Genomic DNA, 18,528 nt, shown 5'->3' with positions numbered 1-18,528 from the left:
GACACCCATTTTGTCTGATTTGAAGAAGGTGGGGGGCTGGTTGACCTTGGATGACCTCTAGAAACATTTCTTTATATCTTTAAAATGATAGCAGCACAAACGAACATTTTTGCTGCACAAACCGGCACAAACGTAGCACAAACGTTTGACACCAATTTTGTCTGATTTGAAGAAGGTGGGGGGGCCAACTTCACTCAGGTGATTACTCGACAATGCAGTGGCTTCGCCTTCAGAATTAAAAAATAAGATTATTATATATGAAACCAACGTAAGTTTGTTTATATATTTACTGCACTGTATATCATTGAATGAAGATAATGAATAAGCAAACTTACCACCTAATTGTGCGGCAAAGCTAAAGATGTTTGAGGGCCGCACTGGGATAACTCGGGGAATTCTAAACTGTCCGACGCGTGCTTCAAATAAGTCCAAGCCGCCTCTTTGTTGTTGCAATCAACTATTTATTTCACTTTGATTGTCTTGGCTTCAGATCTTACACTGACTGACCAGGCCAAACCATCCAATAGTGCCAACAATAAACGGCATTAAAACACGGTCAACAGAAATTATGACCACCCGGTGCACCCACTTCCTCAAACATAATAAGCCAGCACGCCAGTATGGCTCCCATTCATACCTTCAGTGACAGCCACGCCCACCTCGACACACCCACCACCCAAGTGTCAAAGGCATGCGCTCCCGTCACCTCAATAATCATTCATTTTTATTCATATGGCTCTTACACCACCAACTAGCAAGACTTTAGCAGCCTTGGTGCCTTCGGGCTAATTTTGAGACCCACATTTCATTTCCATCGGTTGTTGTCCAGTTGTGTTGTCGTCTAACTCAGAGTAGGACCGCACCAGCTTGAATTTACCTAAATTACTAACTATTATCAAGGCCCTCTACTTTTAAGGCAATATTATGCAAGTAAAAATGGCAAATTTGAACAGCATTTGTTATCCTAGCGTCAAGGCTTTTCTTCTTTTCATGGCGTTTTTTTTTTTAAATGATAGTGTGCAATACCGCCACCATCTGGTCTGGAGCATGAACTGGAGCTACTGCCGTTGACTTGTAGATGTTACATCATACATCTTAATTTGATTCCTGAATTGGGAATTCCTAATGTATATGCAGGATAGATAAGTCTGGAAATACTTTCCATTTTGGTGAGAAATAAATCTCGGTGTGTCCATTTATTTAAATGAGTTTTACCATTTTTGAAGTTTCTCCCAAATATTAAAATTTTCTAAATCAGATTTATTTTTATTAATATGCACACCCAGATATTTGATATTGGATTTTACGGGAATGTTAAAAGCAGTAGATTAAGGACAGTCTTTTAGAGGTAAAATTTTACATTTGTTTAAATTTAATTTAAGCCCTGAGGCCTTTGAAAACATTTCAATCAAATTGAGAATTTGGGGAATTTCATTTAGGTTATTTAAGAAGATGGTTGTGTCATCAGCCAGCTGGCTAATAGAAAACTCTTTGCCTAACACCGTTAATTTACCAAACTGAGCGTTTTTAATTGAAATGGAAAGCATTTCTGCAGCAGCAATAAACAGCAAAGGGGAGATTGGACAACCTTGTTTTATACCTTTGTTGTGATGCTAAATCTTTGTGAGGTCCCATGTGGAAGACACACTGAACTGTTTGTTTCTTTGTAAAATGTTTTAATTGCATTAATAAATTTATTTCCAAACCCAAATAAATCTAAAGCTTTGAACATAAATTCATGTTCTATCACATCAAAGGCTTTATGCAAATCTAAAAATAATACAAAGCCTTCATTTTCAATTAAGTGGTTATAATCAATTAAGTCCAAAATAAGGGGAATGTTATTATGAATAGAGCGCCCTTTTATAAACCCAGATTGAGTGTAAGAGATCATTTGTGATATGCCTGATTTTAACCTGTTGGCAAAAATGTGTGTCAGGAGTTTGTAATCATTATTTAATAGTGTTATAGGTCTTAAATTATCAAGAAGAGTCGGATCTTTTCCGGGTTTAGGAATTAGCGTGATGACACCTTGTTTCATAGTGTGAGTTAAACAGCCATTTTCTAACAACTCAGTAAGCATCTCAAACACAAGGATTCTGATGTAAACCCGAAAATGTTTATAAAAATTACTAGTTAAGCCATCACAGCCTGGAGCCTTGTCCTCGGATAAAACACCCAGAGCTTTATCCAGTTCCTCTATGGTGATGTCTGCCTCACAAATCTGCTTATAGCTGTCATCAATTTTAGGAATCAAATGTTTGATAGAATGAAAAAATGTTTCTGCCATTGAGTTATTATATGCGGAAGAATATACATTTCTATAAAAGGTAAACATTTCTTTAGATATTAATTTGGAGTCTGTGCATGGCTCATTATTAATTTGCAAGCATTTTATTGCATTTCTTTCTTGTCTAATTTTTTCTAGTCTACAGAAATATGCAGTACTCTTCTCACCATCCTCAATCCACTTAGCTCGGGACCTCAAATATGCTCCTTTGGCCTTATGAAACCAACGTAAGTTTGTTTATATATTTACTGCACTGTATATCATTGAATGAAGATAATGAATAAGCAAACTTACCACCAACTAGCAAGACTTTAGCAGCCTTGGTGCCTTCGGGCTAATTTTGAGACCCACATTTCATTTCCATCGGTTGTTGTCCAGTTGTGTTGTCGTCTAACTCAGAGTAGGACCGCACCAGCTTGAATTTACCTAAATTACTAACTATTATCAAGGCCCTCTACTTTTAAGGCAATATTATGCAAGTAAAAATGACACCTTGTTTCATAGTGTGAGTTAAACAGCCATTTTCTAACAACTCAGTAAGCATCTCAAACACAAGGATTCTGATGTAAACCCGAAAATGTTTATAAAAATTACTAGTTAAGCCATCACAGCCTGGAGCCTTGTCCTCGGATAAAACACCCAGAGCTTTATCCAGTTCCTCTATGGTGATGTCTGCCTCACAAATCTGCTTATAGCTGTCATCAATTTTAGGAATCAAATGTTTGATAGAATGAAAAAATGTTTCTGCCATTGAGTTATTATATGCGGAAGAATATAAATTTCTATAAAAGATAAACATTTCTTTAGATATTAATTTGGAGTCTGTGCATGGCTCATTATTAATTTGCAAGCATTTTATTGCATTTCTTTCTTGTCTAATTTTTTCTAGTCTACAGAAATATGCAGTACTCTTCTCACCATCCTCAATCCACTTAGCTCGGGACCTCAAATATGCTCCTTTGCATATATCTAGCACCTTGTGTTCTCATGCAATAGTGTGTGATTACTAGACACTATAACTGGACCTTCAGTCAGTCAGGAAAAACCTGAACTCCGCCGATGTAGCCGACGTGCCCTCGGTAGTAGACATGTTTTCCCTCCTTCCTGGGTTGCTCCATTTTGGGCCAGATTGCAGCTCTTGCCTCCCGATCCAGTTTGCAGAAATCTTGCTTGAAGTGGATGCCCTTCTCCTTGCACGTCTTGGAATCTTTGGTGAGTTTCCAGAAGGCATCCCGGACGTGTCTCATGTTGAATTGAATTAGTATTTGGCGATGTCTTCCGTCTTCTTTTTTCCCCAGACGATGCGCGACGTCCACTGCGTTGTTAATTGACCAGGCCCATCTTGGCTAAGATGTCGAGGACTTCTTTGCGGGTATCTTCATTGCTCTTTTCTTTGAAGCCTTGGATTTTTAGATTCCAACGGCGTTTATAACGTTCTAGTTCCAACAATCTTTCCTTCATCTCCGCATTTTCTTTGATGAGCGCAGGAACCTCTTTTTCCAGTCCAGATAGCTTCGTTTTGCAGTCTTTTATATCAGCTGCGTTCATTTCGGCTAGCTTTGAGATGTTACCAACCATTATCATGTTATCACGTAGCTGCACGCCGAAGTTATCGATTTTGTCTGTTAGCTTGTTAATGGCTTCCGCAATCGAGTTATTGACTTCCTCGTTTGGAGACACAGTTACCTTGCTGGGTGGTGTCGGTGTTTTGATAGGCGGGGGAGTTTTCCTTTTGTCCTTGTTGGCATTGAAGTCTCCATGGCATACTCATGGTCAGCAACTGGAAAGCACTTCTTGGAGGCTACCGCTAGCTTAGCCATCATATCAGTTTTTTCTCGTTTTATATCTTTTGTTGTTAGAAAGTTGGTTAAGAAAGATGGACTGAAAATAAATAAAATGTATAGGTGTAACCTTGGTAATCGTGATCGATCAGTTCGAATCAGTTCTGCGTTGTGTTAAATAAGGGCCAGGAGACAGGATGAGATGAAACGTCGTTTATCTCTGTGTCAAACAGAATATGGACTGATCATGAATCAGGTTCATCACAGCGGGTTCAGCACCTCGCGCCCATCTCTCATGAACTGGCCAACAGCCGTATTTAATACATTAATATTAGACAGAAATACAAAGAAATAAAAAAATATGTACCTGTGTGAAACAGAATATGGACTGATCATGAATCAGGTTCATCACAGCGGGTTCAGCACCTTATGAGGAATAGCATTTCATGTTAGCAACAAACTAACATAACATTTTACTGGAGCGTTAGACTCAGTGAACCTACCTCGCGCCCATCTCTCATGAACTGGCAACGAGATGTCTATGTTCACTATATTTAATCCTGCCAACCACCAAGAGGGGGTGCTGTTTCACCCATTACACATAAACCCAAACTTGGAATTAATGACAAGTGGAATTCAATACAATATTAACTATGTTACATAGGCAAGTCTAGTAATCTTTCGGTGCTCAAAAACAGAGGTCTTAATGATCAAATCGGGATTAGTGCATCAGGGCTGCCTGCCCGGTTCGCCATCTTCCCCGGAAGGGCCATACATCTGAAAATGGATTGGGTAAAGACAGCTTCCGTGTTTTTGTTAAAAAACTGAAACAACAGATCATATTCGGAGAGATGTAAAACTGAAAATACCTGCTACATTTATTGTTAAGGTCAAGTATTGTTTTTGTTGTAGCACCTATGTCACTAAAGTGTCAATGTTTGATATTTTGAGGCATGAACACATTAGTTACTTTGTTAAACAACATTACGTCAAGATTTATTAATTTTTTTAATTCTTTGCCATTTTAACAAAAGTAGTAAAAGATTATTCACATAAAAAGGCATACTTTATTAGCCTAGAGTATACACTGAGATGTAATTTAAAACATACTAAAATGAATAATTTAAAGTAAGCATTAAGTGAATTTTTAAAAAATTCTATTTTGAGCATATATTTTGAAATATACACCAAATATCTTTGATAGATATCTTTTAAATATACACTTGAGCAAGTGTAAATATACACTTGGGCAAATACATATTTTGTTCACTTAAAGTATACTTTTATTTAATACATTTCTTAAAAATGTATTTTGGTACAATTATATTTAAGTATGTTTAAAGTTCTAATTTAGAATTTGGTACAAGCATACTTTTAGTATACTTTATATATACTTATAGGTAGTACACTTAATACTTAGCATACTTAAAATGTACTTTCACAAATGTAAGTATGTTTAAAGTATACTAAAGTATACTTTTTTTTTTCACCTGGGCGGTAAAGCAGGACTCAACTACCAACACTGACCCGGATTAGCATCACGGTCAGAAAGCTAAACAAATAAACTGAAAAATAATTCAAGTCTTCGAGCTGTAGCGGCGGTTCTCGTTGATGAGCGAGCCCCACTCCTTACCCCGGCGTCCAATTCTTTGTTATGGCCCTGTGTTTGCGTCTCCACAACTCAGATGGCCCGCTGCACAAATGTGTGACACTTAATATTAATGATTATAATGGCATTTAGTTGCGCAACTTTACGGACATGTTCATTCATGGTTGTTTTCACATTTATTGCACTGTTCATACTAGAATCGATGTTTGCAGTTTTCTGGAGAGCAGCACAAAGCTCGGCATCATTCACAGCAAATATATTACCTTGACATTAACAAAGACACAGCGGGACAGAACATCCGGGAATAGATGGACCTGGAAGGCCTGACTAAAACTAAATGGATGTCAGACAAATTCTGGGGCTTATTATGCGTTTTTGCTTATTTCCAAGCCCAAATAAGCAACTTCACGTTCAAAACCAAAGCCCAAAATACGCAACCCGCGACTCATCAAATTTGCAAGTGAATTTAGAAAAAACAAACAACAAAAAAAAAAACAAGACCAAACCCGCTTATAATAATCGGACTTGGCGACAAAATCTCAAGATAGTTCCTGTTTTCCAGCAACTAAATGCGCATCTCTCACTTTCCTCCTTTGTTTACATTTCTGTCGCTGCTGATAACTGTTGCATAGAAATGGCAGTCGCTCTCCAAGATGTACAATAAAATTAATAATTACAAAAGAAAATAGTAACGCACAGTGATTTGGATAAGTAACTTTAATGTGATTCCTGGATTTGAAATAGTAACTCATTAGATTACTCATTACTGAAAAAAGTGGTCTGCATTACAGTTACTGACATCACTGCCCCCAACAACTACCAAAAGACTAGAAAAGTGTTTTTCATCCTTTTTTGAGCTGAGGTACATTGTTTTAATTGAAAAAATCACGAGGCACACCACCAACCAAAAATGTAAACAAAGATACTCTGTAGCCACCTATATTACATATATAGTCATTCTTATCAAGGTGTCTTGAATAGGAATCAAATAAACACAAAAATTTATTTTTATCACATTTTACATTTCTTATTTCAAATTGTACTTAACTTGTCCACTTCAAAAATACACCTGAACAGTGCCACAACACTTTGGTGTTAAATTTAAAGAAGTTGTAGAAAACTTCTAAGTGTTTTACAAACTAATCCACAAGCATTCTTAAAGCTGGAATACAGAAAATAGTTCTTATTCTGAAAGAAGCAATATTTGGGAAACATTTCACTTCATATTCACTGTTACAATATGAAGAGTTACATGTACAAAATGTCAATATCTGTATATTTTACCCACCTAGTGTGAAACCTGTGCATGTTTGGATGAAAACAGCCGATTTCCTAGAAGAAATTGAAGAAAGACAAAGTTCTTCCTCAACAACTCTCAGTTTCTCTCTGTGTTTTTAGTTTTTATAGTAACCAGGCTTGAGTAGCTTACTCCACACAGACATGTTGTGGGAAATGGACCCATGTTCTTTCCAACTACTGCTGAGCTTCACTGTCTTTTCCATCTATTTATAACAATGTGCCAGGAATTAGGCGTTTTCTCTCAGTATACCGAACCTGGAGCGCCCGGACAGCTGACAGCTGGCGAGGGGAGGTGACTGTTAACGCAGCGGTAGCAGACAGGTCCGAAAATGTCAGAGCAATACAGTATTGCAATTAGGTGATGAGATTTACACACTTACAATATGTGTGTAATTACATTCTCGCCTAAAAACATTGTACCAAATCACGTTGTGTCATTTAAAGTGTTATATAGCTAAATAACTTGTCGCTATTAACCGCCTTTGACGCTCTGTCTGAACGCCCAGTTGGAACCCGCAATGAATTATGGGATATCGTGGACCGTGAAGGATGCATCGGACCCATCCTTCAAATCTGAGGAAAAGAAGGACGCATTTGAAGTATGCATTTGAAGGAGTCTTTGAATTCGGACAGGCCTGACGTAATCAGCCTACAAATCCGTCCTTCGAAGGATGCAGACCCTGAATTCGGACACAGCTAGAATTACAGGTTGTGATTGTGAAATACCAAATGTAGTATGTCTGAACAAGCAAAAATGGTGGTGACTGTTGCCATAACAACTATTTTAACAAAGAAAACAATAGCTGTGTCCGAATTTAGGGTCTGCATCCTTCGAAGGACTGGTCTACGTAGGACGGGTCCTTCGAAGGCCGGGAATAAGCTAAAAAAATAAAAATACCTGTGGATTCGGACAGGTCTAGCCTTCACCAACTGTCCCTGCCCCCACCGCAGCGTAATTCATGTTGGCAAGCAACCTTGACAGCGTGAAGCAGAGAAAGGAGAAGAAAAAAAACCCCAACGGAGCCGAAGTTTGTTTTTCAGTCATGTATTACTGATTTCTATATTATTATTATTCACCTTTTATAGCAAAGGATGTTCCATAGTAAAAAGGAAATCTCTTAGTTTGATTCTAAAATGTTCAAATGTGTACTGCACTTTTCTACAAGGAATACATATAAGCAAATTATTCATTTACAAATATAACACTCTCCACATCGCAGATATGACATTACGGTTAAATAGACCTATTATGTGTGAAGGTTTAACTTTAATTAATTAATCAAACCGATGTGCTCTGCTCTGAAATACTTTATAAACCAAACATTTTTCAACCAGACCTGTCTGAATAATATGGGTGTTTAACTCCCACTCATTGGGGAAAGCTAGCGGGAGTTTTTATAACAATGTGCCAGGAGTTAGGTGTTTTCTCTCGGTATACCGAACCTGGAGCGCCCGGCCAGCTGGCGAGGGGAGCTAGCTGTTAACGCAGCGGTAGCAGACAGGTCCGAAAATGTCATAGCAATATTGCAATTAGGTGATGTATTGATGAACCGAGCAGATATTTGAGATTTACACACTTACATTCTTGCCTAAAAACGTTGTACCAAATCCCGTTGTGTCATTAAAGTGTTATATAGCTAAATAATTTGTCGCTATTCACCGCCATTGACGCTCTGCCAAACGCCCAGTTGGAACCCGCAATGAATTACGGTACGGTGTATCCAGTGCATCCTTCCGGATACACCGGAAGGATGAGTCCAATATACCGGACCCGTCCTTCAAATCTGGGGAAAAGAAGGACGCATTTGAAGGACGCATTTGTAGGAGCCTTTGAATTCGGACAGGCCTTGTCGCCACGCTATGACGTAATCGGCCTACAAATCCATCCTTCGAAGGAGGCAGACCCTGAATTCGGACACAGCTATTGAATGGATGACCAACTGCATTTTTAAGGTGTTTTGATCATCCTTCCCTGCTTCACACAAGCCTGAACGCTGAAATGTAAAGGTATAGCTTAATGTAAAGGTTCAGAGGTAAAATAGAATTTTCAAACCACCACATGTCGTTGGGTCAGCTGTTCATCAGTCTGAGTTTGGTTGGATCCTAGGACACCGGGTTGAACCCCAGGCATTGGCACTGCGTGCTTCTTTGACTCTTTACTTGTTCTCTATTTGTTTTCATTTCTTTATCAGATGAAAGCTCAAACACTGATGATCAGGTCCCTAGATTTTGCAGCAGTATAATAAGCAATAATTCTTCTCACACACAAAACATCCATTTTACTAATTGAACCCTCAGATCATTATCAAAGCACTATTTACCTGTGTGCAATATTTTAATTAGATTATAGTCTCTATTTAACCCATCACGGACTCTTTGAAGTTCTGTGTTTTTAGTGTTAAGTCCTTAGATGCACAGTTGAAAACAAATGGTCTCGGCCTTTTTAATTTAATGAGGATTGCTGCCTATCCCAGCTGTGTCTCTTTGCATCTTTTTCCTCCCACCTACTCATTTTTTGCCATTGAAGTCCAGTTAATTGAAGGAGTCTTTCACTACTAAACATGAAGGAGACCTAATTAGCATCTCTCTCTGTTCATCAGGAAGCTAAGGCAGACATGGGTGCTTTGATGTGAGAAGTATGCTTTCAGTTGGCAGCAGGACTCCTGAAAATGAGCTGATGGCCCTGCTATTAGGCCCAAATGCAGATGCGTCCATGTGTTGCAAAACACTTAATCCTTTAATTGATCACCTTCTGCCTGGCCTATTTTGTAGGCCAGGCAGAATAGACCTGTTTCCCCCTCACTGCCTGCTTATCAGAATCCCATTTTGTAGATGAGATCAATTGCTTTTCTACTTTTTGAAAAAAGTAGAAAAATATGGTGAATGCTGCACAAAGAGCAATGAGAGTTTACGTGCAGCCCCACATATGAAGCCTTTTAAAAATCAGGTTTCCACACTTAAGATCTGGTGGAGTTAGTGACTTGTACACACATTACAGTCACATTAATAACTCATAGAAAGTACAACCTCTCAGAGAAATGTGGAGCTAATTTCCCAGGCTTCAATTTACCGGTTTATTTTTTTGGAAATGAAAAAATGAAAATATACTATTGCAAAATTATTACATTCAACATAGTGTACATAACAAACATATGTGTGTCATAAACCCTGAAATCAAATTAAAAAAAATAACAGCAATATTTGAAGAACGAGTTAGAAGGCTAAAATGAAACCATAAATCAAGAGAAAATTATCTTGTTTTTTTTTTTTTGACTGTTTGAACTTTTATGATGGAAACTGCAGTTTGTCATAAATTAAGTTAAACATCGCTGCTTTGTTGTGGGACAAGAAACTTTTGCGAACTGTAACAAGGACTGTATACTAAATCCTTGTGTTTCATTGGACTGGAACCAAACTAATGATTCTGCAATAATTACTAATGGGTATTCCTGATTTATCAGTAAACAACTTTTTTCAGACACAAGAAGTGTTTTTTTTTTTTTTTTTAGAACATTATGTTTTCAGTTCACTCTACTCAGCCTTTTATGCCTTCCTTGGTCCACCTGACGGTTCTTTTTCCACAAGCCTGCTAAATGTTAGACCAAAACTATCTGGGAATAAATGTTGTCAAACTCTGTTGACTGTGCTTCTTAACAAACTTTCAAATTTTGTTATGTTCACCTGATAAGAAAGTTTCCTACTTTTTTGCTGCTTTTATTTTTGAATTGCTTGAGCTCGTCCATGTAATTGTTTTACAAATGCATTTGATAAATCTCATTGGATTATCTGATCACTTTTTAATTTATTTGGTCTAAAGATGATTTGTAAATTTTGGAGTGCAGATTTTTAAGTAAAATAATCTATGAAAGATGCAAATTTTTTAATGTGCAATTCCTTTTTTTTAACAGCTGAATCAATCTTTAATAGATATTTTTTAAGCAGGCATGTTGTCCTTACACTCCACTGCTGCTAGTATTTTGAAACTTAGTCACACTTACCTGTATACTTCTGAAGCTCTTTTCAGAAGTATACATTGCTATAAATGTATTGCTATAATAATAACATGACCATGTGTTTAGTGTCTGAAAATGCATTGTGGAGGTGAGGAAGCAACTAGCTTAAAATCAAGTAGCTAGAAAAAAAAATATGTGTTGGGAATACATGGAAAACATGGTTGACGTTTGTTAATGGACATTTAATCTGTATTAATTAATTATCTATCCTGCAAATTTCAAGATTTAATTGATACGGATGTCAATTATATTTAAATAGCACTATGACCATAATTTTCTCAGTCTTTATTTAAATATCTATATATTATTTTTTAATTCCCATCCCATAAAATGCCTTCATTAGTCTAATGATAAAATACAGAGCTTTGTAAGAAATTTGATTTAGGACTATGAATTAATACTACTATTTTAAGAATAATGTAAGGGCTATAACTGAATTTACTATGTGAGATCAGAATCTTTCTGGTCCAGATACACCTTTTGGAATCATGGTTTAAAGTGTCTTGATTGTTCTAGTGGATTCATAAGAATTACACATTTCTCTCTTTTGACTCTACTTTTTAACTATTACATTTATCAGGCAAAAAACATAAGTTATTTATTATTGCTTCTTTGTGTATTTTCTACAGAGGTACCTGCAATGATTCTAGAGTGGAGAAAAAAAAAAAAACTTAAATTTTTCAACAATGGTGTTCTATTTTTAGGTTCCCAAAAATCGATTTCAATTAAATTCAGTATTATCATTTACAACAAATGTCCCAAAGTACTTTACAAAACAAGTGATCCAATGTACGGAATGATATAATCAATTCACTCTCGTGAGGAAAGATTCAAACTCAGTTGTATTAAATTCAAACCATGGCGTCAAGTTCAGTTTAATATCCTAATTGGTGCGTGTTTAAGAAAACCCGGCGGATTACACTGGGTCTCTGATGTTGCAGCAATCCCTCACAATGAACATGCAATGTAGACAACACGCTGTTAACAAAAAAATAAACAGAAAACAATGAAGCGGTTCCAGCAGCCCTCTACGATCATTTAACAGATTTTTACTTCTGAACTATGAGCACCGCTAATAAAAAAAATCGTTGTGGTGATGCTTTGTTTAAAAACGCACAAACAACTTTGAAATGATATTCGATTTGTTTTTTTTTCTGTCATTTGTTGTAGTTCTTAAGAGTTTTTTAAAATCTTATTTTAGTTTTTAACCTCAAACGGTGGCGCCCACATCACGGGGGTGGAGGGGAAACAATCAGCATCACGCGAGCTGACCTAAAAACGCGTGGGTGGATTTTTCATTGTCTAAAAAGCTGATTGTTGAAAAAAATAAAACACGGATCGATGTTGACGCTAACGGTAAAAACAGATTCCACACTGGAGATAAAAACAGCCGAATAAAGGGAGCCCAGTGCTGTTTCAATATATGTTGGATGTGTATATTTACAGACATTTTCAAAAAAATTGACAAACTGCAAATGACATTTAAACATGAGATAAAAAAGAGAGAACGATATATTTCTTCTTTGGGATGAAAGTGCAAATATGAGAGGGGCGGGGTTGCACAATGCGTTTATATTACAGAGCTAGATTTATGTACAGGAATTTACAGAAATGCAAAATAACACGAATTTACCAGGTTTAGACTCTGTAGAATGGAAATAATAATAATAATAATAATAATAATAATAATAATAATAATAATAATAATAATAATAATAATAATAATAATAATAAATAAGCTCACATTGGACTCTTTTTCTCAGGAGAAAAGTCAGTTTGTGTTTCATTAACAGAGGCCGATGCTTACAGGTGTGCTCCTATAGTAGATGATCTGTAGAGCAAATATCGTCCTCGATGTCCACGTCGTCGTCGTTCTCCTCCAGCATGTATGAGTCCGCCTGCAGACCGTGTCTCATCTCCGCACTCTTCTCGTTCAGGTCGCTCTCCGCGCTGGAGTTCTCTGCGCAGCGCTCCATCTCTGCGGGAGTCTTCCGCTCATCCTGCGCCTTCCTCAGCTGCTTCTTGTGCTTCATTCGCCGGTTCTGGAACCACGTTTTTACCTGCAGCGGAGAGAAAAAGAGGGTGTTCAAATATGAATCTCTGATTCCGGAATTCATCCAATAATAATAGTAATAATAAATTTAAATAAAAGATGCAACTTTTTTTAAAATTAAGGCTACATTTTAGCTCGCCCGAGGTAAGCTTACGTATCAATCGTTTAAGCTTGTAAACGCAATTCTCTTTTACGCATACAAATCTCGCTTTGATCAAGCAGCCAGTCTTAAAATTAAAAAGTAAAATAGATAAGATGCAAAATGTAGTTATTGTATTATAACAAAAATGAATTTTGTTGTTTATATATGTCGTTCTGGTGATTCAATAAAATTTAACAAATCACTATTGAACGCTTGGTTTCTTGGTTACAGATCTTCTTTCTGTTAAAGAAAATTAAAAATGAGACAGCAGTAAAATAAAAATAAAAATTAAATTAAACAGTGAATAAATAAAATAAAACATTAATTGGCCCCAGTAATCTCAACAATTTACATAAATTGCACTGTTTTTCCTGAATGAACATATCACAATTAAACGTAGTGTATTTCCATTGTCAGACGGTCAGTGTAATTAAAACTGTAGAATTAAAAGGTTCTTTGGATACCTGCAGATCTTTAATTCTTAAGACATGTTCACTATCAGGTTGTAAATATTCATTTTTTTTAACAGGATAGGCTGGAAATTATTATCTTTCAGTGTTTCGGTAGAAGTGTAAGGTGTGTTTGTGTGCACCTGCGTCTCGGAGAGGCTGAGCGCCGTGGCCAGCTCCACTCTCTCCGGTGTGGACAGGTACCGCTGGATCTCGAAGCGCTTCTCCAGTCCGGACAGCTGAGAGTCAGAAAACACGGTCCGGGCCTTCCTGCGCCGGCAGTGTTTCCCTGGTAACTCTGCATGGTGCTGGAACAGAGCCGGCATCTGCATCCCTGTTGAATATCAAGACACGTAAGATCTATCTGCGGCGCATTTTAAGGCAAGCCCTGTTTCCGAGCTGTCGGACAGGACAATATTGTAAAATTGTAAAAAAAAAAAAATAAAAAAAAAATAGTCCCAATATTGGAAAGAACATTCGCCCAAAAGAAAGGAAATTGGATTTGCGGTACAAATCATATCCTGCCCAAACTAAGACTAACAAGATTTTTTTTTTGTAAAATAACCTAACCTGATGCAAAAAACAAACTACATAACAAACTCCAGAATGCCATATCAGTTTAGCACCATTGGCACAGTTCTATAATATTAAATATTCTATTTTTTTTTTATTGTTGAGAAAACATCGAAAATATTTGTATTTCAGAAACGGTAATAAGTACTTATTCAAAATATGCTTAAATAATAGTTGAATAAACTGCTGGTGGTTTTTAAAATAAAGTTAATTTCCTATTTTCTCACTTTAGCAGCTGGAGAAAAAAATATCTGATCTTTAAAACCGTAACATAAAAAGTAGCAGTCACAATTTAATCAGATAAAATATTTTGCTATTCCCTCATAGAAAAAAGTCTAACAGGCTCCAAAAGCATTTTTATCCAGGAGTTTGCGACAATTTTCTCTTCCAGGCCTTAACATGTGCCCCTGGCACCTTCCCAGTGCTTACCAGGTGTGAAAAAGTATTGGTGATGCTCCGGTTTATGGAGTGGGTGAGGATGAGGAGCCAGAATTGGCGTCGGAATCAGAGGATATCCATACTCCAGGATGGGCATTCTGGAGGTCAGGGAGCTGCAGAAGGGCGCGGGAATAACCTCTCTCAGTGGCTTTGGTTTGTGCAACAGGATATCCTCAATGAAAAATGACGTGGATCTCTGCGTGGACGCTGCGGACGCATAGTTCACACTCATGATGATAGAGTTTTTCCCCCCTCTCTTTAAACCTGCACCAGCATCTGCCTGTCCCTTGCGAGCTTCCGCGGATTAAATGCACCCTCTGTGTGAAAGCCGAGCGACACGGCGCCGGGCATCACTCAGTTGTTGGTAGAAGGGGGCGTTAGTGGGACTTATTGAGGCAGACTGGCGGATTGGGGAAGCTGATTGGCTCATCAGCCAATTAGATTTATGTATGGCCGAGAGGGCCGTGTGAGGGATAGGCTCTTAGTTCTGATTGGTTTTGGAGGCATTCAAAGGCTCTGGGGAAAAAAAAGTAAACCGATTCGAGATGAGCAGCGCACCTGTGACCACACAATAAATCATTTGAAAAACAGCTAAAAATCAGATGGAGGTTCATGCCGCAGGAGCCTTACTGTTCCCGGACCCTACGTGGATGGGTTCTGCTACATTTTAACATTAAGATATTTGAAAAATAATACAATTCGTACCTTAAGTGACTGATATATTATTCAATTAATTCCGACGAATGGAAGCCGAAAGTGGCGTTTCCTGTTCCCGAAAAAGTAATTTTTAGTTTGTTAGTCTCCTTCAGGAAGGCAGCTCTGACACAAGATATCAGAAGAAAGGCCTATATACTACAATGAGAATAAACCCATTTTTAAACCTGAAAATTAATTCCCGCGCTCCTGTTTCACGTTGGATATTTTTTTTCTAATAGTTTTGCAGCTTTCCTCACAGGAGGATTAGGGGCCACAGGTCTGTCAAGTAATTCCGTCCAGATTGGCTGTAATTGTCAGTATAAAAATCTGTGGGAGTACAAGTGCCGCTCCTGTGCCCATTTATAACAGAAAGCTTTATGCAGTAATTTGCTGATCCGGTGTTTTCATCACATTTCCAATCAGTCCACTTAATGCCAAAGTGCCTTAATATAGACAGAATTTGAGCTGCAATGGTATTAGGCAATTAGGGGGAGATTTTCAAGCGGAAGTTGTAATCCTTGGACTGGATTTCCGTTTGAGGAGATGGAGAGAGAACAAATTAATTACTGAGAGTAAGTTGCGCTCCAGTCCATTAGTTTGCTCAGTTTTTCCCTTCATAACTGAAGTTGGAAGTATAAATTGTAATTGCAACAGAAATCTGTTCTGTTGGTGTTGATTCGGTTCATGCTGCACGCCTTTTGTCTCACAAATAAAGCACACAAGAAAGGCAAGTTGCATTAAAAAGAAAAAAGGTAAACTGCTAACTGAGATGGAATCACCTGATGGATTTATTCTTGCAGCGTTAAGCGGTTTTTGTCATCTTGTAAAACATTTGACTCACTGTTAGTGCGTCATTTTCTCAAGTGCTGTGTTCAGAGAAGTGTTTTTGAAGAGCTGCTAAACGTTTGTCTTGCAGCTATTAAAGACATACTGAACAGTGCAAATCACATTGATAAAAATTCACCCTCATTTTGAGGTGTCACTTCTAAATAATAAGCAGAAAGAAACCTGAAGTAATCTACAGTTCTATTGCACCAGATACAGAAGTTTATTAAAGCATCTGCTTTGTGCTGCTTTAAGGCTTCTAATGGAAGTTTGTGCTTCGGTGCTACCAGAGCAGACAAAACAAATGTTGATATATCGCCATAGTTGTCAATCACTTATCCTTTTGGATCGAGATTGTCCCTCCCCACAACCACAAAACTCCAGGTTCAAATACTCAAGATTCATGCAAGACCGCAAGTTCAGAAATAGACACTGCCATCACCACTGAGAATAAACCCGTTTCTAAACCTGAAAATTACTACTACTACTACTACTAATAATAATAATAATAATAATAATAATAATAATAATCTGGCTAATTATTGATTAGTAATATTGTGTTTTTAATTATATAAACTGTACTACTAGACAAAGGTAATGTACTACTCGTGATGGTATAAAGGTTTCACTACTCTCATCATAAACCAACAACCAACCCCAATTCATGATTATCACACTCAATGGATCACCATGTCTTCAGATTTAAATTTGGTATAAATTATGCCATATTTAATGCCATAAACTAAAACTCTACTTGCAGCATACATGTGAAGCCTACAATATGTTTTTCTTTTCTTTTTGTGATCAGAAAAAAACCCACAAGCAATGAACTGAAAATTCTAATTGGTGAATATACATGAAATCAATATTTCTCTAGAGATCTACCAAGAAAGAAGAACATTTTTAGAAAAATATGAAAACAGTTAATATAAGCATCCATCTCTATACACACATAGCACATACATATTTATGGATGGATGCATTTTCTTGCCTGCCCATAGTTTCATACAAAAGAGATTTTCAGAGGTCAGTTCAGTTTTTTTTATATACCACAAGGGTAATTTCAAAGCACTTTACAAGACAAACGGGTCTATTTCACAGACATCTTCAATCATATTTGATCTAAATGTATTAATCCAAATTATTTTAATGCAATCAAATAATTTAGTCAGATTGAGGCCTACTTGAACTTGTAATATAAATTGATAAAATAAAAAACAAGTTGTTTGTCTAAATCAGTCTTTCTCAAACTGTGGTTGCAGGCTTTACGTCAATCCACGTTTCCCCATCAGATACGGTTCCCCCTGCGTCTTCTTGCCGCTCCGCCCCGCCCCGCCCACGCGGCAAAATACGCGTGCTTGTTATGAGCACTGAGAAAGCACGCACGTGGCAAGCACGCGCTTATTACAAGCTTGTCCAAGTACACCTCACTGCACCAAACAGAAAGGGGCGGGGACGGACCACGTCAGTCTCTTATTTTTAAATACCTTATTTGGAAATGGGACCATTACTCTCCGGAAGTGAAGGGGGAGCTATCTCCTATATTATCCGCGTTCTCCCGCTTTAATTTTCTTTTGAAATCTATGATATAGGTTTATCTATGATAATCTATGATAAAGCCTTCTCTTTGGGCTGCCACCTTATCGTGGTGGAGGGGTTTGAGTGTCCCAATGATCCTAGGAGCTATGCTGTCTGGGGCTTTATGCCCCTGGTAGGGTCACCCAAGGCAGACAGGTCCTAGGTGAGGAACCAGACAAAGTGCAGCCCGAAGACCCCTATGATGAACAAAAACTTTGGACTTCGTTTTCCCTCGCCCGGACGCGGGTCACCGGGGCCCCACTCTGGAGCCAGGCCTGGAGGTGGGGCACGATGGCGAGCGCCTGGTGGCCGGGCTTTTACCCATGGAGCCCGGCCGGGCTCAGCCCGAAGAGGAGACGTGGGTCCCCCTTCTGATGGGCTCACCACCTGTCCGAGGGGCCAAAGGGGTCGGGTGCATTGTGCTATGGGCGGCAGCGAAGGGAGGGGACCCTGGCGGTCTGATCCTCGGCTGCAGAAGCTGGCTTTTGGGACGTGGAATGTCACCTCTCTGGTGGGGAAGGAGCCGGAGCTAGTGTGTGAGGCTGAGAGGTTCCGGCTAGAAATAGTCGGCCTCACCTCGACGCATGGTTCTGGTTCTGGAACCAGTCTCCTTGAGAGGGGCTGGACGTACTTCTACTCTGGAGTTGCCCACGGTGAGAGGCGCCGGGCTGGAGTGGGCATACTTGTTGCCCCCCATTTGGGCGCCTGTATGTTGGGGTTCACCCCGGTGAACGAGAGGGTAGCCTCCCTCCGCCTACGGGTGGGGGGACGGGTTCTGACTG

General features: G+C 38.4%; 1 protein-coding gene across 1 annotated transcript; it reads right to left on the bottom strand.

Annotated features, from left to right (window-relative positions):
* Positions 1-12,401: 12,401 nt before the first annotated feature.
* bsx (brain-specific homeobox) lies at positions 12,402-16,594 on the bottom strand. Its single transcript, XM_008402392.3, has 3 exons — positions 14,639-16,594; positions 13,780-13,970; positions 12,402-13,052 (listed from the first exon to the last, which is right to left on the bottom strand). Exons 1-3 carry the CDS (start codon positions 14,877-14,879, stop codon positions 12,810-12,812), a joined length of 675 nt encoding a protein of 224 aa, XP_008400614.1. The 5' UTR covers positions 14,880-16,594; the 3' UTR covers positions 12,402-12,809.
* Between the last annotated feature and the right edge of the window lie 1,934 nt (positions 16,595-18,528).

This window comes from Poecilia reticulata, chromosome 14 (assembly GCF_904066995.2).
Source record: "Poecilia reticulata chromosome 14, P_reticulata-male-v2, whole genome shotgun sequence".
Lineage (NCBI taxonomy): Eukaryota > Metazoa > Chordata > Actinopteri > Cyprinodontiformes > Poeciliidae > Poecilia > Poecilia reticulata.
The sequence above is the reverse complement of the archived record's forward strand: the minus strand, read 5'-3'. Positions and strand labels throughout refer to the sequence as shown.

Coding starts and splice junctions, on each gene's coding strand:
- bsx (XM_008402392.3), bottom strand. CDS start 14,879: ATGAGTGTGAACTATGCGTCCGCAGCGTCCACGCAGAGATCCACGTCA. Junction 13,971..14,638: donor CCAATACTTTTTCACACCTG/GTAAGCACTGGG, acceptor GATATTCAACAG/GGATGCAGATGCCGGCTCTG. Junction 13,053..13,779: donor TCAGCCTCTCCGAGACGCAG/GTGCACACAAAC, acceptor TCTCCGCTGCAG/GTAAAAACGTGGTTCCAGAA.